This window comes from Macaca fascicularis, chromosome 1 (genome assembly GCF_037993035.2).
Source record: "Macaca fascicularis isolate 582-1 chromosome 1, T2T-MFA8v1.1".
Taxonomy (NCBI): domain Eukaryota; kingdom Metazoa; phylum Chordata; class Mammalia; order Primates; family Cercopithecidae; genus Macaca; species Macaca fascicularis.
This window is the reverse complement of record NC_088375.1, coordinates 156476045-156502286: the sequence shown is the minus strand read 5'-3', so window position 1 is coordinate 156502286 and position 26242 is coordinate 156476045. Positions and strand designations below refer to the sequence as shown.

Below are 26242 nucleotides of genomic sequence, written 5' to 3'. Positions count from 1 at the left end.
ACTCTTCCAAGACTAAACCAGGAAGAAGTTGAATCCCTGAATAGACCAATAGCAGGCTCTGAAATTGAGGCAATAATTAATAGCCTACCAACCAAAAAAAGTCCAGGACCAGATGGATTCACAGCTGAATTCTACCAGAGGTACGAGGAGGAGTTGGTACCATTCCTTCTGAAACTATTCCAGTCAATAGAAAAAGAGGGAATCCTCCCTAACTCATTTTATGAGGCCAACATCATCCTGATACCAAAGCCTGGCAGAGACACAACAAAAAAAGAGAATTTTAGACCAATATCCCTGATGAACATCGATGCAAAAATCCTCAATAAAATACTGGCAAACCGGATTCAGCAACACATCCAAAAGCTTATCCACCATGATCAAGTGGGCTTCATCCCTGGAATGCAAGGCTGGTTCAACATTCGCAAATCAATAAACATAATCCAGCATATAAACAGAACCAAAGACAAGAACCACATGATTATCTCAATTGATGCAGAAAAGGCTTTTGACAAAGTTCAACAGCCCTTCATGCTAAAAACGCTCAATAAATTCGGTATTGATGGAACGTACCTCAAAATAATAAGAGCTATTTATGACAAACCCATAGCCAATATCATACTGAATGGGCAAAAACTGGAAAAATTCCCTTTGAAAACTGGCACAAGACAGGGATGCCCTCTCTCACCACTCCTATTCAACATAGTGTTGGAAGTTCTGGCTAGGGCAATTAGGCAAGAGAAAGAAATCAAGGGTATTCAGTTAGGAAAAGAAGAAGTCAAAGTGTCCCTGTCTGCAGATGACATGATTGTATATTGAGAAAACCCCATTGTCTCAGCCTAAAATCTCCTTAAGCTGATAAGCAACTTCAGCAAAGTCTCAGGATACAAAATTAATGTGCAAAAATCACAAGCATTCTTATACACCAGTAACAGACAAACAGAGAGCCAAATCAGGAATGAACTTCCATTCACAATTGCTTCAAAGAGAATAAAATACCTAGGAATCCAACTTACAAGGGATGTAAAGGACCTCTTCAAGGAGAACTACAAACCACTGCTCAGTGAAATAAAAGAGGACATAAACAAATGGAAGAACATACCATGCTCATGGATAGGAAGAATCAATATCGTGAAAATGGCCATACTGCCCAAGGTAATTTATAGATTCAATGCCATCCCCATCAAGCTACCAATGTGTTTCTTCACAGAATTGGAAAAAACTGCTTTAAAGTTCATATGGAACCAAAAAAGAGCCCGCATCTCCAAGACAATCCTAAGTCAAAAGAACAAAGCTGGAGGCATCACGCTACCTGACTTCAAACTATACTACAAGGCTACAGTAACCAAAACAGCATGGTACTGGTATCAAAACAGAGATACAGACCAATGGAACAGAACAGAGCCCTCAGAAATAATACTACACATCTACAGCCATCTGATCTTTGACAAACCTGAGAGAAACAAGAAATGGGGAAAGGATTCCCTATTTAATAAATGGTGCTGGGAAAATTGGCTAGCCATAAGTAGAAAGCTGAAACTGGATCCTTTCCTTACTCCTTATACGAAAATTAATTCAAGATGGATTAGAGACTTAAATGTTAGACCTAATACCATAAAAATCCTAGAGGAAAACCTAGGTAGTACCATTCAGGACATAGGCATGGGCAAAGACTTCATGTCTAAAACACCAAAAGCAATGGCAGCCAAAGCCAAAATTGACAAATGGGATCTCATTAAACTAAAGAGCTTCTGCACAGCAAAAGAAACTACCATCAGAGTGAACAGGCAACCTACAGAATGGGAGAAAATTTTTGCAATCTACTCATCTGACAAAGGGCTAATATCCAGAACCTACAAAGAACTCAAACAAATTTACAAGAAAAAAGCAAACAACCCCATCAAAAAGTGGGCAAAGGATATGAACAGACATTTCTCAAAAGAAGACATTCATACAGCCAACAGACACATGAAAAAATGCTCATCATCACTGGCCATCAGAGAAATGCAAATCAAAACCACAATGAGATACCATCTCACACCAGTTAGAATGGCGATCATTAAAAAGTCAGGAAACAACAGGTGTTGGAGAGGATGTGGAGAAATAGGAACACTTTTACACTGTTGGTGGGATTGTAAACTAGTTCAACCATTATGGAAAACAGTATGGCGATTCCTCAAGGATCTAGAACTAGATGTACCATATGACCCAGCCATCCCATTACTGGGTATATACCCAAAGGATTATAAATTATGCTGCTATAAAGACACACACACACGTATGTTTATTGCAGCACTATTCACAATAGCAAAGACTTGGAATCAACCCAAATGTCCATCAGTGACAGATTGGATTAAGAAAATGTGGCACATATACACCATGGAATACTATGCAGCCATCAAAAAGGATGAGTTTGTGTCCTTTGTAGGGACATGGATGCAGCTGGAAACCATCATTCTTAGCAAACTATCACAAGAACAGAAAACCAAACACCGCATGTTCTCACTCATAGGTGGGAACTGAACAATGAGATCACTTGGACTCAGGAAGGGGAACATCACACACTGGGGCCTATCATGGGGAGGGGGGTGGGGGGAGGGATTGCATTGGGAGTTATACCTGATGTAAATGACGAGTTGATGGGTGCAGCACAGCAACATGGCACAAGTATACATATGTAACAAACCTGCACTTTATGCACATGTACCCTACAACTTAAAGTATAATAATAATAATAAAAAAAAAGTTCATTGAAAAAAAAATACATAACACAAAAATGATCTTAAAAATATTATTTTATCATCTCATTCTTATAAAATTTCATTTTTTGGTGTATTTTTATAATGTATACAATATATTAATACGGTAATACATTTGTAAATTGTAAACAATACATACAATAAAGTTAAAAATACACAATAAGGGTATTTGTTCAGAAATGTTTTACTATTGGGATGAGCCATCAAAAGTTTGAAGACTCCAGCCTGCACAATAAAGACCAAAATCCTTTTCATGGTACACAGGACCCCTCAAGATCTAGTCGTATTTGTCACTGTGTTCTCCAGCTACATGGGACTTCTGGCATCCCTCTAACATGACTCTCTGACCTTACTTAGACTTTGCCTATCTATTACATCCTGCTTGAAGTGTCCTCTCCTGCTTATCTCCTCTTCATCATTGAAAACACAGTTCTTGGCTGGGCGTGGTGGCTCACGCCTGTAATCCCAGCACTTTAGGAGGCCAAGGTGGGCGGATCACTTGAGTCCAGGAATTCGAGACCAGCTTGGCCAACATGGTGAAAACCCCGTCTCTACTAAAAAAATACAAAAAATTAGCTGGGCGTGGTAGTGCACGCCTGTAATCCCAGCTACTTGGGAGGCAGAGGTTGCAGTGAACTGAGATCACACCACTGCACTTCAGCCTGGACAACAGAAGGAGACTTTGTCTCAAACAAAACAAAACAAAACAAAAGAAGACAAAACAAAACAAAACAAAAAACAAAACCCACCGCAGTTCTTAAGACATCCTTCTTTTTTTCTGAGACAGAGTCTTGCCCTTTTGTCAGGCTGGAGTGCAGTGGCAGAATTATGGCTCACTACAGTCTCATTATCCTGGGCTTAAGTGATCTTCTCACTTTAGCCTTCTGAGTGGCTGGGACTAAAGGTGCATACCACCACACCTGGTTACTTTTTAATTAAATTAATTAACTGGTAGAGAGAGAATCTTGCCATATTACCCAGGCTTGTCTAGACCTCTCAGGCTCAAGTGATCCTCCCATTTTAGCCTCCCACGTGGCTGAGATTATAAGCATGTGCCACCACACCCAGCTAATTATTTTAATTAATTGATTTTTTTTTTTTTTTTTTTTTTTTTTTTTTTGTGGAGATGGAGTCTCACCATGTTGCCTGGGCTGGTCTTGAACTCCTAGGCTGAAGCAACTCTCCCACCTCAGCCTTCCAAAGTGCTGGGATTACAGGCAAAAGCCACTGTGCTCAGCCAAGTCACCTTCTTTCTGAAGTCTTCCATGACTGTTAGCGATATAAATTTGCTTCCTTCCCTGTGATGCTTCTGTAAGTTTTATATCCTTTAAAAACTGTTACATGTTATTTATTTTCACATCTGTTTCCTCTTCTAGATTGTTAGCTACTTGGGGATGGTGTTCCTGGCTTTTCTTTTTCGAATCCATAACTCTTAGTGCAGACACTAAAAATAAGTATTTACTGTATTGATATGTATTTAGTTACAGAGCACATTCTAGATATATTTCCATTAAAATTAGCTGAAGTACACAATCATGAACTGGCTCCACATCAGACTTTCTCTTGTGTATGCCCTGACAATCAAGAGATTTTGTTATATAATATCTTATTTCTCTCTTTTTTGATAAAGCCTTCTGAAACCAAAGCAAAGGCAATTGAAAAGATTGATGATGTTCTTGAATTGTACATGGGAATTCGAGATATTGATTTAGGTAAGATTATACTATTTTAAAAAGTCTTGTATCTCTTAATCTGCTTAATGTTTATGTCTTATTTGTACATATAGCCAATTATACTTTTGAAGATAAAAATATTTGTGGTGTGATGAAAAGAATAATGGACATAAAGATAATATTGAAAAGAAGACCTGGCCCTCACCCCAGCTATAAGGTCTTAGTGCCAAGTAAACTTTAAAACATTTTAGTTAGTTCTTAGTCATTAAACTGTGACTACTATCTCCTTTAGTGTTGTTTTTTTGGATTTAGAAAATATACATAAAATAAATTTTGTAGATGATACATATAAAAGGCATTATTATTTGATATGTCAGATGTACATTGATTAAATTGCACCCTTTAACAGGGTTACTAAGCCCTATGAACAAAGAATTAGAAATATGAAGAAAGAGGACAAACTTGGCATATGACTGAGAAGGGCAGTTGAACAGTTGAATTTCTGTGTATTTCTTGTGTCATCATTAGGCTGTCAGGGTCTTGATTTATCAGTTAAGACTCTACCAGTTGCAAATGACCAAAACAAAGACCAAACAAAAAACCCTAATTCCAACTGGCTTAAGGAAACAAAAAATGAGAAACTTATTGGTTCTTATAATTGAAAAGTCCAGAGCTAGACCTTGGCTTCAAGAATGGCTGGATCCTGAGTTTTCATGGTGTCATCAGGATGTGATTTCTCTTCTCTCAGTCCTGGCTTCATTTCAGGCCCCTGTGGTATCCCCTGGCAGCTTCAATCTCTCCCTCATGGGGCCAAAATGACTGCCATTGCTCCAGCCCCTACATCCTCATGGCATCAAGCACAATGAGAAGGAGGAAGGACCTCTTCCAAATCATTCAAACAAAATGCCCAATATTGTTTCTGGTTGGTCTGATTGGCTCAAGTGAGCCAGTCCCTGAGGCCAGGAGAATGGTTAGGTCTGGGTTGAATGCTCTGGAACTGAGAGTGACTCTGAAATACAAGGGTCAAGAGTGTGAAAAGGCCTGACCCTTCTCATGCAGAAGCAAGATAAATGCCCACTAAGTAGGGCAGTTGCATGCTGGGTAGAGAAAAGGAAGTAAATGTACACTCCAGTGTGGAGGTTTATGTCTGCATGCATTCACAGGTATGCATTTGAATCAGGTACTTTATACATTTTTTAAAGGTAAAAACTTGACTATTTTGTTTATCCACTAGCAAGTAGAGTGTTTGAAGCCCATTTATTCTTTTCTACTTCCACTCATTTTCCATTTTCCTTTTAGAATTACCAAAAACAAAACAAGTTTAGCTTAAAAATCTCAACTGGCTTTTATTTGCAACTCTAGTATCAGGCAACACCTCAAAATGAGTGCTCTGATGAGCTGAGCAGAGGAGGTTGACTCTATAGTCAGAAAATGGCTGAAGAAAGCAGAAACAGAACAAAGAGTGGATTCTCATTGCAAGGTTACTTTCTTTGTAAAGGTGAAACCAGAGGGAATTTCCTTATCATGCCAGCTAAAACTGGCCCATCTGGGGATTTGGCTATTACCTCTCTTTCTCCTGATTTCATGGAAGGTCAGATAAACAACTTAGTTTGGCTTAGTGAGTGGAACTTCAGCATGAGTAACTCCATTTTGGTTTGGTCTGTTAGGCCTAGTACAGGAGCTCAGTCCAAACCAATCACTTCCTATAAATTTTATTTAACAGAATCTGTTCTTATTTTCTCTCTTGCCTATGTGAACTTTTATTTTTTAATTTTTGAGACAGGATCTCCTCTGTCACCCAGGCTGGAGTGCAGTGACATAATCATAGTTCACTGCAGCCTTGATTCCTGGGCCCAAGCCCTTCTCCTACCTCAGCCTCCCATGTAGCTAGGACCCCAGATGTGTGCCTCCATACCTGGCTATTTATTTTATTTTTCAAAAATGATTTTTTTTTGGCAGAGATGGGGTCTTGCTATGTTGCTCAGGCTCAAGTGATCCCCCTGTCTTGACCTCTCAAAGTGCAGGGAGAGATTGCAGGTATGAGCCATCATTGCCGGCCCTGAGTGAACTTTTAAAATAAAATTTATGTACTGGATATACAGATGCTGTCTGCAACTTAAAAACATTGGTAGTTTGTTCCTTGCTCCTTGGAGAAAAATGTAAAATTTTCCTATAGATTCTTTTTTCCTCTGTGCAGACAGGAAGTTAAAGCTGAAAACCAACGTCTGACAACTTCTCCTTCCAATCCTTTTGCCTGGCTAATTTTTTTAATTTTAATTTTTGTAGAGATGGTGTCTACCTGTGTTACCTAGGCTGGTCTTGAACTCCTGGGCTCAAGCCATTCTCTTGCCTTGATTTCCCAAAGTGTTGGAATTACAGTCGTTGAGCTGCTGAGCCCAGCCTCAGTCTCCTGTTTTGAAACTGCCCCTCTCAAGGAACAATAGAATCCATGCTATGGTCTGGAGTGAATCACAGACACAGGACCTAGGAAAAGATCTAACTAGGAATAAAGACAAACATACACATAAACATGAATACTTTTAGACATATAAGGAAATATGTAACATATAACTAGAGGCATCAACATGTACATAAATCAAATTTAGAATAGAAATGTTTATTTGTACAACAGTCTTGGGCTGTGGGCCATTCTTTAATGGTATTTTCCCATATGGGAGGGAAGCAAATACATGTATGTATTCATGAATTTTTACATATACATACACACATATGCATAGGTGTATTTATGCTCACGTACAGTAACAGAGATATGATGTAGTATTGCTTATAGGCATATATATTTGGCTTGAGGCCCTAACCCTAAAACTAACCCTAAAAGAGACCAGCTTGGGCAACGTAGTGAGATGAGACCCTGTCTCTAGTAAAAAAAAAAAAATTAGCCAGGCATGGTGGCGTGCACCTGAAGTCCTAGCCACTTGAGAGTCTGAGGCTGGAGGATTGCTTGAGTCCAAGAGTTTGAAGCTGCAGTGAGCTAGGATGGTGCCACTGCACTTTAGACTGGGCTACAGAGTGAGATCCTGTCTCTAAAAAAACAAAAACAAATAAGTAAATAAAAAAAAAGGAAAAAAAGAAAATGCAGCTTAAAAAAAGGAAATTCAGGGCACTAAACATTCCTTACAAATTCTTTGTAAATTAACTAGAAATTTCTTTGTAAAGTGAATTAGTCATCTGTAACAAATTCCTCTAATTGACATTAAAAGCCATTATCATTACACATGATTAGCAATGTGGTCAGTTACCTAGGGAGGTAAAGTGTAATTATTTGAAGAATGCAAACCATTGTTAAATAAGGAATTTCTTTCATTATTCAGATCTGATTAGCATGAAATATAAATTACAAGTGTGGTACTGATTTAACAGGCAAATATATTTACATGTATAAATATTATCAGTATTTCTTAGCTTTCAGAAATATTCTTAATGCAAATTACATTAACATCATATTTTTCTGTATTAATGTAAGTATATATTTTAAAAATTTAAAAAGTAATATGGCAACAACGTGTCTTAGAACACTATCCTCAAAAAAGGATTAAGAGGTTTTATTATTTGAAAATGGAAAATAATTTAAATGAATTTTTTTTTTTTGAGATGGAGTCTTGCTCTGTCGCCCAGGCTTGAGTGCAGTGGTGCGATCTCGGCTCACTGCAAGCTCCGCCTCCCAGGTTCACACCATTCTCCTGCCTCAGCCTCCCGAGTAGCTGGGACTACAGGCACCTGCCACCATGCCCGGTTAATTTTTTGTATTTTTAGTAGAGACGGGGTTTCACCATGTTAGCCAGGATGGTCTCTATCTCCTGATCTGGTGATCCACTTGCCTCAGCCTCCCAGAGTGCTGAAATTACAGGCGTGAGCCACCATGCCTGGCAATTTAAATGAATTTTTGTAGAGAGTAATCCTGAAGATGAAAGTGCTGCATTTGATTGTAAAGTTTAGTTGTGAACTATGACTTTTCTACCAACCAGTGTCAACATAGGTCACCTTGGGATGTTATCCATGAAAAAAATAAACGTTCTAAAAGACGTTGAATCCTATAAGGCCTCATATAGTCTTGACCTAACTCAGTATAAAGTTGTATCATACAAGTTTCTTCCTGAATGTTTAAGGAAACTGTGTAAGTTGTATATAGAATTATAATGTTTTCTGATGATACCAGTTTAGGAGTTTGGAGATCATCCAAGCAACTTTAGAATTTTAGCATTTCAAATATATTGAGATCCTGAGATGTGTGAAAAGAAGATTGATTGTTTCTAAGTCATTTATTCTATAACATCTTTTCTTTTTAAAAATTTTACGGCTTTGCTTTTGGAGCAGATACGAAGTCTGTTATAGCTCTTGAAAAAGTATGCAGTAATGGTGTTTCATTTATTTTATTTTTTTTTATTATACTTTAAGTTTTAGGGTGCATGTGCACAACATACAGGTTTGTTACATATGTATACATGTGCCATGTTGCTGTGCTGCACTCATTAACTCGTCATTTACATTAGGTATATCTCCTAATGCTAGCTCTCCCACCTTCCCCCTCCCCACGACAGGCCCCGGTGTGTGAAGTTCCCCTTCCGGTGTCCAAGTGATCTCATTGTTCAGTTCCCACCTATGAGTGAGAACATGCGGTGTTTGGTTTTCTGTTCTTGCGATAGTTTGCTGAGAATGATGGTTTCCAGCTGCATCCATGTCCCTTTAAAGGACATGAACTCATCCTTTTTTATGGCTGCATAGTATTCCATGGTGTATATGTGCCACATTTTCTTAATCCAGTCTGTCACTGATGGACATTTGGGTTGATTCCAAGTCTTTGCTATTGTGAATAGTGCTTCAATAAACATACGTGTGTGTGTGTCTTTATAGCAGCATGATTTATAATCCTTTGGGTATATACCCAGTAATGGGATGGATGGGTGAAATGGTATTTCTAGTTCTAGATCCTTGAGGAATCACCACACTGTCTTCCACAGTGGTTGAACTAGTTTACAGTCTCACCAACAGTGTAAAAGTGTTCCTTTTTCTCCACATTCTCTCCAGCACCTGTTGTTTCTTGACTTTTTAATGATCGCCATTCTAGCTGGTGTGAGATGGTATCTCATTGTGGTTTTGATTTGCATTTCTCTGATGGCGAGTGATGATGAGCATTTTTTCATGTGTGTGTTGGCTGCATACATATCTTCTTTTGAGAAATGTCTGTTCATATCCTTCGCCCACTTTTTGATGGGGTTGTTTTTTTCTTGTAAATTTGTTTGAGTTCTTTGTAGGTTCTGGATATTAGCCCTTTGTCAGATGGGTAGATTGCAAAAATTTTCTCCCATTCTGTAGGTTGCCTGTTCGCTCTGATGGTAGTTTCTTTTGCTGTGCAGAAGCTCTTTAGTTTAATGAGATCCCATTTGTCAATTATGGCTTTTGTTGCCATTGCTTTTGGTGTTTTAGACATGAAGTCCTTGCCCGTGCCTATGTCCTGAATGGTATTGCCTAGGTTTTCTTCAAGGGTTTTTATGGTTTTATGTCTAACATTTAAGTCTTTAATCCATCTGGAATTAATTTTTGTATGAGGAATGGATCCAATTTCAGCTTTCTGCATATGGCTAGCAATTTTTCCAGCACCATTTATTAAATAGGAAATCCTTTCCCCATTTCTTGTTTTGTCAGGTTTGTCAAAGATCCGATAGTTGTAGATGTGTGGTATTATTTCTGAGGGCTCTCTTCTGTTTCATTGGTCTATATATCTGTTTTGGTACCAGTACCATGCTGTTTTGGTTACTGTGGCCTTGGAGTATAGTTTGAAGTCAGGTAGTGTGATGCCTCTAGCTTTATTCTTTTGGCTTAGGATTGTCTTGGCAACGCGGGCTCTTTTTGGTTCCATGTGAACTTTAAAGTAGTTTTTTCCAATTCTGTGAAGAAAGTCATTGGTAGCTTAATGGGGATGGCATTGAATCTATAAATTACCTTGGGCAGTATGGCCATTTTCATGATATTGATTCTTCGTTTCCATGAGCATGGAATGTTCTTCCATTTGATGTGTCCTCTTTGATTTCACTGAGCAGTGGTTTGTAGTTCTCCTTGAAGAGGTCCTTTACATCCCTTGTAAGTTGGATTCCTAGGTATTTTATTCTCTTTGAAGCAATTGTGAATGGGAGTTCACTCATGATTTGGCTCTCTGTTTGTTTGTTATTGGTGTATAAGAATGCTTGTGAGTTTTGCACATTGATTTTGTATCCTGAGACTTTGCTGAAGTTGCTTATCAGCTTAAGGAGATTTTGGGCTGAAATGATGGGGTTTTGTAAATATACAGTCATGTTGTCTGCAACAGGGACAGTTTGACTTCCTCTTTTCCAAATTGAATTCCCTTTATTTCTTTCTCCTGCCTGATTGTCCTGGCCAGAACTTCCAACCCTATGTTGAATAGGAGTGGTGAGAGAGGGCATCCCTGTCTTTGCCAGTTTTCAAAGGCAATGCTTCCAGTTTTTGCCCATTCAGTATGATATTGGCTGTGGGTTTGTCATGAATAGCTCTTATTATTTTGAGATACATCCCATTAATACCTAATTTATTGAGAGGTTTTAGCATGAAGGGCTGTTGAATTTTGTCAAAGGCCCTTTCTGTGTCTATTGAGATAATCATGTGGTTTTTGTCTTTGGTTCTGTTTATGATGGATTATGTTTATTGCTTTGCATATGTTGAACCAGCCTTGCATCCCAGGAATGAAGCCAACTTGATCGTGGTGATTAAGCTTTTTGATGTGCTGCTGGATTTGGCTTGCCAGTATTTTATTGAGGATTTTCGCATTGATGTTCATCAGGGATATTGGTCTAAAATTCTCTTTTGTTGTTGTGTCTCTCCCAGGCTTTGGTATCAGGATGATGCTGGCCTCATAAAATGAGTTAAGGAGGATTCCCTCTTTTTCTATTGATTGGAATAGTTTCAGAAGGAGCAGTACCAGCTCCTCCTTGTATCTCTGGTAGAATTCAGACATGAATCCATCTGGTCTTGGACTTTTTTTGGTTGGTAGGCTATGAATTATTGCCTCAATTTCAGAGCCTGTTATTGGTCTATTCAGGGATTCAAATTCTTCCTGGTTTAGTCTTGGGAGGGTGTATGTGTCCAGGAATTTGTCCGTTTCTTCTAGATTCTCTGGTTTATTTGCATAGAGGTGTTTATAGTATTCTCTGATGGTAGATTGTATTTCTGTGGGATTGGTGGTGATATCCCCTTTGTCATTTTTTTATTGCGTCTATTTGATTCTTCTCTCTTTTCTTCTTTATTAGTCTTGCTAGTGGTCTGTCAATTTTGTTGATCTTTTCAAAAAACCAGCTCCTGGATTCATTGATTTTTTGAAGGGTTTTTTGTGTCTCTATCTCCTTCAGTTCTGCTCTGATCTTAGTTATTTGTTGCCTTCTGCTAGCTTTTGAATGTGTTTGCTCTTGCTTCTCTAGTTCTTTTAATTGTGATGCTAGGGTGTCAATTTTAGATCTTTCCTGCTCCCTCTTGTGGGCATTTAGTGCTATAAATTTCCCTCTACACACTGCTTTAAATGTGTCCCAGAGATTCTGGTATGTTGTATCTTTGTTCTCATTGGTTTCAAAGAACATCTTTATCTCTGTCTTTATTTAATTATGTACCCAATAGTCATTCAGGAGCAGGCTGTTCAGTTTCCATGTAGTTGAGTGGTTTTGAGTGAGTTTGTTAATCCTGAGTTCTAGTTTGATTGCACTGTGGTCTGAGAGACCGTTTGTTATAATTTCTGTTCTTTTACATTTGCTGCGGAGTGCTTTACTTCCAACTATGCGGTCAATTTTCGAATAAGTGCAATATGGTGCTGAGAAAAATGTATATTCTGTTGATTTGGGTGGAGAGTTCTGTAGATGTCTGTTAGGTCTGCTTAGTGCAGAGCTGAGTTCAATTCCTGGATATCCTTGTTAATTTTCTGTCTCGTTGATGTGTCTAATGTTGACAGTGGGGTGTTAAAGTCTCCCATTATTATTGTGTGAGAGTCTGAGTCTCTTTGTCAGTCTCTAAGGACTTGCTTTATGAATCTGAGTGCTCCTGTATTGGGTGCATATATATTTAGGATAGTTAGCTCTTCTGGTTGAATTGATCCCTTACCATTGTGTAATGGCCTTCTTTGTCTCTTCTGATCTTTGTTGGTTTAAAGTCTGTTTTATCAGAGACTAGGATGGCAACCTGTGCTTTTTTTTTGTTTTCCATTTGCTTTGTAGATCTTCCTCCATCCCTCTATTTTGAGCCTATGTGTGTCTCTGCACGTGAGATGGGTCTCCTGAATACAGCACACTGATGGGTCTTGACTCTCTATCCAATTTGCCAGTCTGTGTCTTTTAATTGGGGCATTTAGCCCATTTACATTTAAGGTTAATATTGTTATGTGTGAATTTGATCCTGTCATTATAATGTTAGCTGGTTATTTTGCTCATTTGTTGATGCAGTTTCTTCCTAGCATCGATGGTCTTTACAATTTGGCATGTTTTTGCAGTGGCTGGTGCTGGTTGTTCCTTTCCATGTTTAGTGCTTCCTTTAAGGGCTCTTGTAAGGCAGGCCTGGTGTGACAAAATCTCTCAGCATTTGCTTGTCTGTAAAGGATTTTATTTCTCCTTGGCTTATGAAGCTTAGTTTGGCTGGATATGAAATTCTGGGTTGAAAATTCTTTTATTTAATAATGTTGAATATTGGCCCCCCACTCTCTTCTGGGTAGTAGAGTTTCTGCTGAGAGATCCACTGTTAGTCTGATGGGCTTCTCTTTGTGGGTAACCCGACCTTTCTCTCTGGCTGCCCTTAACATTTTTTCCTTCATTTCAACCTTGGTGAATCTGACAATTGTGTGTCTTGGAGTTGCTCTTCTCGAGGAGTATCTTTATGGCATTCTCTGTATTTCCTGAATTTGAATGTTGGCCTGCCTTGCCAGGTTGGGGAAGTTCTCCTGGATACTATCCTAAAGAGTGTTTTCCAACTTGGTTCCATTCTCCCCATCACTTTCAGGTACACCAGTCAGACGTAGATTTGATCTTTTCACATAGTCCCATATTTCTTGGAGGTTTTGTTCGTTTCTTTTTACTTTTTTTCTCTAAACTTCTCGCTTCATTTCATTCATTTGATCTTCAATCACTAATACCTTTTCTTCCACTTGATCAAATCAGCTACTAAAGCTTGTGCATGCATCATGTACTTCTCATGCCATGGTTTTCAGCTCCATCAGGTCATTTAAGGTCTTCTCTACACTGTTTATTCTAGTTGGCCATTCGTCTAATCTTTTTTCAAGGTTTTTAGCTTCTTTGCAATGGGTTTGAATATCCTCCTTTAGCTTGGAGAAGTTTGTTATTACCGATCATCTGAAGCCTTCTTCTCTCAACTCGTCAAAGTCATTCTCCATCCAGCTTTGTTCCGTTTTTGGTGAGGAACTGCATTCCTTTGGAGGAGAGGAGGCACTCTGATTTTTAGGATTTTCAGCTGTTCTGCTCTGGTTTCTCCCCAACTTGGTGGTTTTATCTACCTTTGATCTTTGATGATGATGATGACGTCCAGATGGGGTTTTGGTGTAGATGTCCTTTCTGCTTGTTAGTTTTCCTTCTAACGGTCAGGAGCCTCAGCTGCAGGTCTGTTGGAGTTTGCTGCAGGTCCACTCCAGACCCTGTTTGCCTGTGTATCACCAGCGGAGGCTGCAGAACAACAAATATTGCAGAATGGCAAATGTTGCTGTCTGATCGTTCCTCTGGAAACTTCGTCTCAGTGGGGCATCTGGCCATATGAGGTGTCAGTCAGCCCCTACTGGGAGGTGCCTCCCAGTTAGGCTACTCAGGGGTCAGGGACCCACTTGAGGAGGCAGTCTGTCCATTCTCAGATCTCAAACTCCATGCTGGGAGAACCACTACTGTGTTCAAAACTGTCAGACAGGGATGTTTAAGTCTGCAGAAGTTTCTGCTGCCTTTTTTTCAGCTATGCCCTGCCTGCAGAGGTGGAGTCTACAGAGACAGGCAGACCTCCTTGAGCTGTGGTGGGCTCCACCCAGTTTGAGCTTCCCGTCACTTTACTATTTAAGCCTCAGCAATGGTAGGCGCCCCTCCCCCAGCCTCGCTGAGGTCTTGTAGTTCGATCTCAGACTGCTGTGCTAGCAATGAGCAAGGCTCCGTGGGCATGGGACCCTCCGAGCCAGGTGCGGGATATAATCTCCTGGTGTGTCATTTGCTAAGACCATTGGAAAAGCGCAGTATTAGGGTGAGAGTGACCTGATTTTCCAGGTGCCGTCTGTCACTGCTTCCCTTGGCTAGGAAAGGGAATTCCCTAAACCCTTGCGCTTGCGATGCCTCTCCCTGCTTTGGTTCACGCTCGGTGGGCTGCACCCACTGTCCTGCACCCACTCTCTGACAAGCACCAGTGAGATGAACCCAGTACCTCAGTTGGAAATGCAGAAATCACCCATCTTCTGTGTTGTTCACTCTGGGAGCTGTAGACTGGAGCTATTCCTGTGCGGCCATCTTGGAACCGCTAATGGTGTTTTAATAGTGAGAATTACATTTCTCCTTTCTTCCTAAGATCACTTTCTTTTTTTCTTTGAGATGGAGTCTTGCTCTGTCACCCAGGCTGGAGTGCAGTGGCACAATCTTGCTCACCGCAACCTCCACCTCCCGGTTCAAGCCATTCTCCTGCCTCAGCCTCCTGAATAGCTGGAATTATAGGTGACTGCCACCTTGTCCAGCTAATTTTTTGTACTTTTAGTAGAGATGGGGTTTCACCACGTTGACCAGATTGGTCTCGAACCCCTGACTTTGCAATCTGCCTGCCTTGGCCTCCTAAAGTGCTACAAGTACAGGCATGAGCCACCAGGCCCGGCCAGATTACTTTCTTTTTATAGTGAATTCAAAACAGTGAACACTGTAGAAAGTCATTGTTTTCAGATAAAGCCAATGAAGTTTTAGAAATTTTCGTTAGAAAATATTCTACATTGACTGCATTTTTGATGTTTGACTTGTGAGTTGTTTGAAAAGCGTTGATATTTATAAAAAGTCTTAGGAAAAGTAAGGCCCGAAGACCTTCCATAGAATGAGATGTAGTGGCATATTTCATGATTAAACTAACAATAATGATGACTAATCTTTACATCCTGCTATTTGCCATTTTATAGATTTGAAAATTGAAATTCAGAGAAGTTTGATAACTTGCCAAAGTCACCTAATGAGTTAAAAACTAAGATTTCTGAAACTTTGATACCAAGATTTTTAGCCATAAAGTAATATTTTATATTTAAATGTTCTGTTTGTTTAAAAAGTTAATGGAAATTATATGTTGATCTGTATCACCAACACAGGTTTGTCATTAATAATAATGTAAATGTAGTTCAGTGACAGTAGTAAAAATGGCCACTAGAGGTCAGCACTTAGCTGCTATATGTGGTAAAAAAAAATTCTCTTTCCAATTAAAAAAATTCTTTTTGAGATGGGGTCTCACTATGTTGCCCAGGCTAATCTGAAAATTCTGGACTCAAGCAATCTCCCTGCATCACCCTCCCAAGTAGCAGGGATTAATTTTACTATTTTTTAAAATCTATTTTTTTCTTTTTTTTCTCATGTGTTTCTAAACATTATACTGTAAGAAAATAATACTCTTTTACTGGAATATTTTTTGCCAGATTGCATTCAGATTTATTATTGCAGTATATTGAAATTTTATTGTAATCAATAGATGAAAATAATCTTAGTAGCTATCTTATGTTAATATGCTATATCTTTATAAAAAGTGTTTTATTTTGCTGAAGTTTCTTTTGCTTTTCTCTTAAATCAGAGCTATAATATTTTATCAAAAAGGACAAATTTTACCATTTACTTATCCTGTAAAGATGTCTTAAAAGCTATGCTTACCAAACCCAGCTGAGGATGAGAAATAAAACAAAAAAGTGATGTTTATACTTTATGCATTAGGAAAAATATATAACATATTTAGTTGCATGCTCCATTTTTGAATTCATGTAGCAAATTACTGGTTTTTAAAAGATGTATAGAGCGCTGTATTACATGCAGTATTTCCAGCACAATTATGTAGCTGTGTAATGGGTGTTTTTTGTTCTTCTACAAGATCAGGTGTTTCTTGAAGGCAGATACCATATCTTACTCAGTTTTAGTCCCAGCTCTTACCACAGTACCTCTCTGAGAGTAAGTACTTGGTAAATGTCTGTTGAGAGTCACAAAAGGAGTGAATTCACAGGGAGCATGAGTCCTAATTTTATTAGTTTGGAGCTTTGACCCTTGGGGAAATTATTAAACTTAGAATCCTAATTTTCACATCTATAAGAGGGTCATAATAAAAATAATCTTATAGGGTTGCCAAGGAATCAAATTAAATAATCTGTATAAAGTTTCTGTCACATCATAAACAATAATGGATGTAGGTATTATCATTCAGTGATTATCACTAATGATTATTACTGTTAATAGTTGTAATGGCAGTGGTAATAGAGGTAGAACATGTGGAGCTGTATAACTAGACTGTATCAGCAGCTCTGGGCAGTGTGGGGATTTTTTTTTTTTTCTTTCACTTTTCTATTGTGCCAGAATGCATGAGTGAGATTATGCATTTTGGACTGTGAGGTTAGACTATGGGCATCTTGAAGCAGCATTTTCTTTCATTTTGTGACTAGAAACCCAAAGCAGACATTGCAAGTCAGTGCAGGTCAGACCTACAACATGGAGTTCCCAGGCTTAGTGCACTAGACAATGCTGCTGAGCTTCCTGAGGTATAAAAAAACCATGTACCAAGTTGTTTCTTTTTCCCTCTTATAGCGAAGGATGTGTGTGTGTGTGTGTGTGTGTGTGTGTGTGTGTGTGTGTGTAGGGAGAGAAATTGATTCAGTGTTCATCAGTGAACATCTGCATCCTTGTCATTGTCTCCCCCAACATTTAAGAGCATCATCCATACTGTTAGTTTCTGTTTCTGAATGGTTTGTATGTTTTCTTATGTCTTTTATCTGTATGCATCTTATTTCTTCCTCAGATAGCTTTCTTCCTTAACATGTGTTACCCATATGTCATTATAATCTTTAGGTAATTGTCTTAATAAATGCTACCTGCAAAGCCTATGAGAACGAGTTAAAATGGTAGAGTAAGCACAGTTCTGAACTGGAGTTCTACTTCAGCAATACTTCACCTTTACATTCTGGCTACTCTTCTTTTACATCCTGGCTGAGACCAGAGTTCTGGACTTCACTTTCCCCAATGCATGCTAACTGTGTCTGTGCAAAACGTATGTAACTGTAATTACAAGCCCTTCTCTTGCACCGCCCATTCACTAGCATTTATTATGCATGAGACACTGAGTTAGTTACCATGGGCATAAAAGACTGAGTAAGCTACTCAAGATCTGTTGGGAGTTTATTCTGTTAGTAGGAGAGAAAAAATACACAGAAAAATAAATGTCAATGCAGAGCAATGTTGAATTTGCAGTCCAAGACCTTTTTATTCAAAGTGTTGTCTGAGGACCAGCATCGCCTGGGAGTTGAAAATGCAGAATCTCAGGGCTGCAGAACTGCTGAACCAGAATCTGCATTGTGCCAAGATCCTAGGCGATTTGCTTATGCATTTAAGCTTGAAAAACACTGGCAGAAGGGTTTAGAGAATGGAGATATCTCTTCCAGCTGTGGACAAAGTATTGCATGGAGGAGAGAGCCTTGAAGGAGAGAAAGGATTTTGACAGTGGTACTGGTGGCTAGGAGGAGGTTATCCTGGGCAAAGGCAGAAAGCAGCGAAGATAGCATTTTGAGTGGTCAGATTTATGAGAGCACAACATTAATGTAGTGTAGTGTAGTGAGAACCAAGGGTTTTATAGATTAGACTGCCACTAGGGTTTAGAGTTTTAAAGATAAACATTGGTTACACAAGGAAAAAAAAACTTTTTTTAAGAGATAGGGTCTCATTCTATTGTGCAAGCTAGAGTGAAGTAGCATGATCATAGCTCAGTGTAGCCTCAAATTCTTGGGCTCAAGTGATCCTCTTGCCTCAGCCTCCTGAGTATCTGGAACTGCAGATGTGCACTGTCATGCCTGGTGGATTTTATTTTTTTAAATTAAGTACATTATTTTAAGAGACAAGATGTTGCTGTGTTGCTCAGGCTGGTCTCAAACTTCTGGCCTCATGTGATCTTCCTGCCTCAGCCTCCCTAGCAGCTGGGACTGCGGGCATGAGCCACTATGCCCAGATGGAATATTTTTATATACGGGAATGACAGATAATCTCAGAGGTGGAGAGGAGCTTCATGGTCCTTTTGTCTCAGTACCCAGTGGGATCAAAGCTGTACTTTAGGAAAGGGAGTCCAATGTGCCTACGTGGGGTGGTTTGCTGACTGGACTTGGAAATAACATGGCAGCAGTGGGAATGAAATGGAAAGAATTGAATTAGAGTTGCAAAGGTAGAATGAAGGGAGACAGTGTTTGGTGCACAGTCTGAAGACCTCAGAGAAGAGAAAATGATGGAAACAAGAGAAAGAGTAGCAGTTTCTTTAGAAGGCACAGTGATATTTGGTTTCTGGACATGTTGTTTGAGATGCTAATGGATCACCTAGGAAGAATTGCCCATCAGTTACTCAGAAATGGGTGTGTGGAACTCATGAATGAAGTTGGGGATGGAGGCAAAGATTTGGGACTTCTCTGCACCATGGTCATGCTTAACCTGGGATTGTGGATAAGATCTCCAAGGCAAGACACTCTGAGAAGAGAGACACAGACAGAACCTCTAGGCTTGTTTGAAATACTGATGGAATGCTGCAGGGCACTGCTTCCCTGAGCACTTGGCTTCTTATCTGATGGTGTGAAAATGCACTCTAAGGGCAGCTTTCTTCTTTTCTTAACTATAGTGCTATGACTGTCTGTTGAAAGAAATGAAACATTCCTTACAGACATTAAGGCATCCCTTAATGGCTTAGGAAATAATTTCCCAAATATACCTTATACCTATGAACACACAGAATAAATATGACAAGTTAGGTATAGTTTTACTGCATCAAACACAGCACTAAAAAAGCTTTTTCTATTTTGAATTTTTGTACTATGTTTTGCTAAGTTTTCTTCCATTGCTTCATAGAGGTTTCTTCCATTATTTTGCTATGGTAATTTTCAAACAGATAGACAGTTGAAAGACTTTTTAGTGAATATTTTTGTATATACCTGTCACCTAGACTCTACCATTAATATTTTACTAAAATTACATTATCACCTACCTCCTCATTTAGTCATTCTGTATAAATATTTTTATAAAAATATAGTTGTGATTATAATAAAAAGATACGTACTGCTTTTTCAGTAAATATTAGAACAAAAATATTTCCCTAAGTTATTATCAATTATTCATAAACATTATTTAAAATGATTTAAAAATATTTCACATAATACATTTCATCATACCAGAGGTAACTTAATGATCCTACATTTTAGAATTTTTTTTGGATTCTGTAGGAACATCTTTATGCTAAATTCTTTTCTGTTTTTAAAATTTTATTTTTGAAGTCTAGATTTCCGGAAGTAAAAATTCTAGGTAGATCAAAGGATACGAACACTTTTACGACTTTTGATACTTGTTGCCAAACATTTTTCAACAGCCAAACTTACGAAGTCAAACCAGTGTATCTGAGTGTTTGCTTCAGTATATTCTGGCCATCCTTGACATATCATTACAAAAAAGTTTTAATAAACTCGGGAACTTTGGAAGAGTCTGGGTAACTTGGCAGGACCCTTGGGCTGGAGCAGAGGTTCCAGCTGCAGCTGAGGAACTCCCTCCTTTGTGAAGTGTTTGCTTCCAGATTGATGGTAAATGAAGAAGGCTGAGTAATGGCTGAGATCTGGGGCAAGATGGAGAGCGAGGTGATGATAATAAAGAGAAGAGATTTAATTTCTCTTATTTCTTCACTGCCATTCATATATATATATATATATATATATATATATATATATAAACAATCTTAAATTTACAGAAAAGATACAAATACAGCACAAAGACTTTTTTCTCTTGAACTATTTGAGAGTCAGTTACCTCAATGCTGTCCCATTGCCCCCAAATACTTTAGTGTGTGTTTCCTAAAAACAAAGATATTCTCCTATTGAACCATAACATAACCACCCAAACCATGAAATTAACATTGATACATTACTGCCATTTAATATTCATATTCTATTTACGTTTCACCAAGTTCCTTAATATCTGTTATAGCAAAAGAATGTGTTCCAAATCACATGTTGCATTTACTTATCATGTTGTGTCAATTTGGAATAGTTCTTTGTTCTTTACTAGGTTTTCATGACCTTGATGCTTTTGGAGGGTACAAGCCAGTTATTTTGTGGAATGTTCCTCAACATTGCTTTGTCTAATACTTTTTTCATAAGTACACTCAGGTTACACCTCTTTGGCAGGAACATCACAAATGTGATTCTGTATTCTTTTCATTACATCTTATGGGGAAGCGCAGGTTTTTGATTTTTTTTGTTAGGAACGTTCACTTTGATCACTTAAGGTGGTGTTTGTTAGGCTTCTGCACTGTAAAATTATTCTGTTTCATTGATAGGTATTGGTGGGGAGACATTTTAAAACTATGTAAATATACAGTCCTTTATGAATCAGTCAGCTTCTTCATTTTTTCTTTATCTCTTCAGTCGGTTGTGTATTTTATTATGGATTCATGGCTTCCTGTTTTATTCACTGGCGTTATTGCCTGTTACCTTCATTATTTATTTTGATGTTTAAATTATCCCTGATTTGGTCAGTGTGAACTCTTGCACTCTGACGTCTATGTCCTTTTCACATGTTCCCATCATTTTTTGATACTTTCTTACTTTCTGGTACAAGATATTCTTGGTTCATATTGCACTTTGCCTGCTCCAGCCCTGGAATCTACCATTTTCTGAGGAAGTCTTAATCTTCCTAATGGAGAATGGTACTTAAGAACCAAGATTTGGGTGCTTTGTGTACTCATTGTTGTTGGGGTGTCATGCTTCCAGGACTGAGGAATGTGTATGCATGTGTGTGTATGCATTTATGTCTGTATTTTATAACATCTTAATTGGAGATATATATGTTTCCAGTGATATCTACAATTCTAATTCCATAGGGTTCATTCTTATTTTCTCCCTTTCCCTATTTATCCTTCTCCAGTAGTGACAAACCTGATTCCTATTGTTCTGTATGTATGTGTGTGTGTATGTATGTATGTGTGTATGTGATCCATCTCCACATGTGTAACCAATCTCTCATCACTGTGGCTGCTGTCCTCCCATCCCCGTGCCCTCCTCACCACATCTGTACTCTCCTACCCCACGCCAGGCTGCCTGGCCATATAGAAGCCCTCCTTACCTTACTAGAGGTTTGATCCCTCTACCAGTTCACCACATCCCCACCCCACTTCTGCTCTGATCCTGGTGCCCTTCTGCAGGCCACATTCCTCCCTTTCTTCCTAGCCTGCCTTGTGTTAGGACTGAACTGATGGGAAGAGGCATAGCTTTTGTCTCTCCAGACCCTGTGGCTCATTCAGAGAAGTCATGCAAACTAGAATTAGTTCATCCTTAACCTGGAAGGAAAGGAGATGCTGGAGCTTTTCCCTGGGGCTTTGGCGTTTCCCTTTCACGTGGAGGTTTTTCACCCAAGTCCCACGTCACATATACACAGTCTCTTTCTGGTTGCTGGTGCTTCTAGGGTGCTGAGTGGAAATCTGCTGAGCCTCCTGGGCTCCCAGGCAGCTGGGGCAAGTCCTAAGTACTCCTGAAGATGCTGGTTCCAAGACATAGAATATGGGACCCAGGCAACTTAGTAGAAAAACTGAACAAGGTCGCCACTTTCACGTTCTATCCCAAACTGGAGAGGGGCTCAGAAAAGGTACCTCGGTTCCACAGGTGGACTTATGTCTTCCTCTGCTTCTCCCCAGCTTGACTGCTGCAGTGCAAACTGTCATCCTTTGTCTTTTTGTCTTTGGGTAGGGAGGACTGGACTCCGCCTCAGCTGGGAGTGGGGGACTGGTGGAGGAGGGAGGGAGAGTAGTGACTATTAGGAGGTTGAGGAAGGGGTGTTCTTTAAGTTTCCTGCTAAGGTTAGTCACAGCCACAGGGTTTCTTTCAGGGGATATTGTTCTACTCTTGGGAATGCCAGAGGTTCCCAACTGACAGGCTCTAAGATTGGGTAGAGGGCAAGGGTAGCAGCTGCAAACCTGGGTGCAGTGGACAGACTGTTGAAAAGTATCTTTGCCACCTTGATGTGTGCGTGTGAGAGAGGGTATCTTACTGTTCTAATTTGCATTTAATTTTGCATTTAATTTGAAATATACTTATGTATGTTACTTTTAGCAAATAATTTTCCTGTTGCCATTTTTCTCAGTCCTTTGATGCTATTTCATTTATCGTTAATTTTTTAATATTATTTTTGATAGCCACCACAATGTTTGAAGCTGGAAAGGACAAAGTTAATCCAGATGAATTTGCTGTGGCGCTTGACGAAACTCTTGGAGACTTTGCGTTCCCAGACGAATTTGTCTTTGATGTTTGGGGAGTCATTGGTGATGCCAAACGAAGAGGATTATGATGTAGACACTCCACCTCTGAAGAAACGACCTATCGTTCTTTTTTTTTCTTTTTTAAAAAGTCCCATAAGATCTGTTTTTGGACACCTTTACTAACTGTGGTTTAATTTCGTGTGTATGGAATATATTCTTTGAAATATAATTTTGGTAATTTTGATTTCTGGGCACTTTTTAATGTTACTGATGTAGTATGCTTAAGAGAAATGACCTAAATAAGGATAAATTGTAATATTCATTCAAAAGGATTTTAAAAGTAAGTTTTAAGGAGTATTTCTAGATAGATGATTTTCTTCTCCATTAATACCCATGCTTTGTTTTTCACATATAAATAGTTGATTTCAATAGCTTTGTAGTTTTTTTTTTTTCAAAACCTTAATGTAAACTAGGATTGGAGTATGATTTACCTCATAGCATCTTCATGGTGTTATCCTAGTTTGAACAGGATATGTTCAGGCAATGAAAGGTGAATGATGCCCCTTATTGTTCTAGAAGCATTTTTTTTTTTTTTTTTTTGATTTTCTGAGTAAGGGAAGGAAGATTCCTGTGGCATGTTGATTTCTATGGCCAACTTTCTCTTTTTGTAAAACAAAGATTGATTGATTTTCTTGTATGCTTCTTTATACAAGCTCTTAAAACTTGTGGTTGAAATTTGTGCTGTGTCTCTGCATGTGTAAAAGAAGGGTAAAAAAAGAAGTAGGTAGGGTAGAACTACTTGAATTTGATTTTTTTCAGTCCTTAAAACATTATTTCTTTTTTTCACCCATAGCTACTTTTATGTTACTTTTATAAGCACTCCAGGGAAGATTTTATATTTTTTGTAGAGTTTTTGGAAAGATATTTATTCAAAATAAGTGTTTTAGAACTTTTTTTTTTTTTTTTTGGTTAAACATCAGCACTTTTTAGTTCCTTAAACTTTAGAAGAGAGACTGTCAGAAATAGATTTCCTTCCAGTGGAAAGAAAGGAGGAAGGGAGAATTGAGAAAATATATTAGTCTATTATTTTAGAGTTCTAATGCACTCCTCTAAACCTTACATTGTAGAGAAAATTGAGGGTAAATGACTGTCTTATCACTCTTATTTGACATTTTATAGGTGTAAGAGAAATGGAAATGAATGGTTTCAACAAAGATCATTTAATACAGCAGAGCATGGTGTGACCAAGCATCTTTGTAAAGTGTTAGATGAAAAATGCTGTGTGCTGCCTTGGTAATCGGAAATAATAACCTGTTAGGGATGTATCCTAGGAAATCAGAAGTAGTTCTCTTTTCTTGCTGGGTTGTTGCTTAGATAACTCTTGTTTTCTGATAAAACTTTAGTTTTACTACCATCCACTCCTTTGTCAAATGAGTTTAATGCCATAAAGCTGATATTCTTTGTCTGATTAATTTGAAATCTGCACAGAAGCCGTTTTAGTCATTAATGTGTAACAAAAGTAGCTTATAGAATATGGATTTTCTTATTGCTGTTGCTCATCATTTGAAAATAAAATCTAGCTCAAGTTGTAACTTGTTGGTACTTGTTTAGTGAGTTCGTTTTGGAGGCTCTGAAATACTTATTAATTCTTAATATTACCTCTCTTGGAAAGACACAAAAAAAGACCTACTATTTTTAGGCATAAGATGACTTAGGAGGCCCATAGAAACATTCTAGTTTAAACAGCAGCAACAAAATAAATTTATCAGCACTAGATATTAGATTTGAAATAAGTCATTGTTCATTATTGATGGATGTCAGTTTCTCCTTCCTTTTTGGGCATGCATAAAGACACACTTGGTGTTGATTCCCTGTGATTTATGGAATGTCATTTTCACAATGATCTTTCTAGAATTTGTGTGTAAGGTTGTGATATCCTTGTACAGCTGTAACTATACTTGTCTGTTAGCATTCAGTGGACCATTATCATTACTGTCATCACATTACCTGGGCTTCAACTGGGCCCAAGTACTCTATATACTACCTGTAATAGGTTTTTCCTTGAAATATCTTTATCTTTCATATCTATAGCTAAACTGATAACAAGGTTAGTTTCTGTATGTCATTTTATTCCCATACTTGAAAATGCATCTATTTGTGAGCTTTCTGCCTTTTTGTAATGCTCAGTGCACAAAAAGGGTCTGCTTTTAGTGCAGTCACATATAAGTGTGGGATACCCTTCTGCAGCTTCAGTGAGACAAATCACTTTTTAAAAAACATTCCATTTTATTGGCATCACTAGATGTTTTTAGGACCCCGTCCTTTTCTCTTTTTTGTAGGCTTTTTTTTCAATGGAGGATGATTATTTTGTTTGTTCTTGATTTCCTTTTATTGAAACAGCATCTTCCTTCTTGCAGTGGCCACTAGGAGCACGCAATGTGTTTTCTTTGATTGTGGCAGAAAATGCAAATGATAATGTTGAGCTCGATGAGGCCTTGAACATAGCTGAGCCCTAATCAGGTGTACATAGTCTGATGATTACAAATAGGTACATGTTGGGTTTCTGTGATGTTTCAAAAATATAATTATATAATTATGATGTAAACTCTTTAAGAATTCAAACATAAAAGCAATAATCAGGTAACCTCTATTTGGAGCTGCTATATCCAATATTGTGACTGAAAATTAACTAAAGAGAGATAATTTTTCAAATGATATATAATTTGCAGTATTTTCCCTTGTAACTTTAGCAAATACACATATTCCAAGTAAAACTTTATTTAGTCCCATGTTATCTATTTGTTTATTATTGACAGGGTCTCACTCTGTTGCCTAGGCAGGAGTGCAGGGGTTTGATCATGGCTCACTGCCGTCTTAACCTCCCCAGGCTCATGTGATCCTCCCACCTCACCCTCTCAAGAGCTGGGTCTATAGACATGCACCACTATGTCCAGCTAATTTTTGTACTTTTGTAGAGATGGGGTTTTGCCATGTTGCCCAGACTGGTTTCAAACTCCTAGGCTCAAGCAGTCTTCCCACCTTGGCCTCCCAAAGGGATTACAAGCATGAGCCACTGCACCCAGCCAGTTCCATGTTATTTATTGCTAGACCTTCATCACTTCGAGAGACTCCCTGGTCTCCTTCAGTTATCATTGCCTGTCTAGCATAGTAGCAAAATGAATTTCATCAGCAAAATGGAGTTTTCAACATAATGGTTCTTCTAAAAAGAGTTCAGTTATCAACCAAAGATGTAAAAGATTGATCATATAATGGCCCTTTTGCTCTGTGAGACATCTAAATATATATATGGATACCAATAGCATTGCCATTACTCTG

At 38.4% G+C, this 26242-nt stretch overlaps 1 protein-coding gene across 8 annotated transcripts in view; it reads left to right on the top strand.

The window, feature by feature from the left end:
- Positions 1–24498, top strand: part of GIPC2 (GIPC PDZ domain containing family member 2) — a 102643-nt gene extending 78145 nt beyond the window's left edge. For 5 of the 8 annotated variants that reach the window (XM_045368439.3, XM_005542942.5, XM_074003204.1 and 2 more), the window contains one exon: positions 22844–24498. In XM_045368439.3, the coding sequence (XP_045224374.1) occupies positions 22844–22995 (152 nt within the window). In that variant the 3' untranslated portion in view covers positions 22996–24498. Of the gene's footprint in view, positions 1–4386; positions 4469–22843 lie in introns of all 8 variants that reach the window. The other 3 variants (XM_005542943.5, XM_074003207.1, XM_074003205.1) reach the window with 1 other exon arrangement.
- Positions 24499–26242: the final 1744 nt, after the last annotated feature.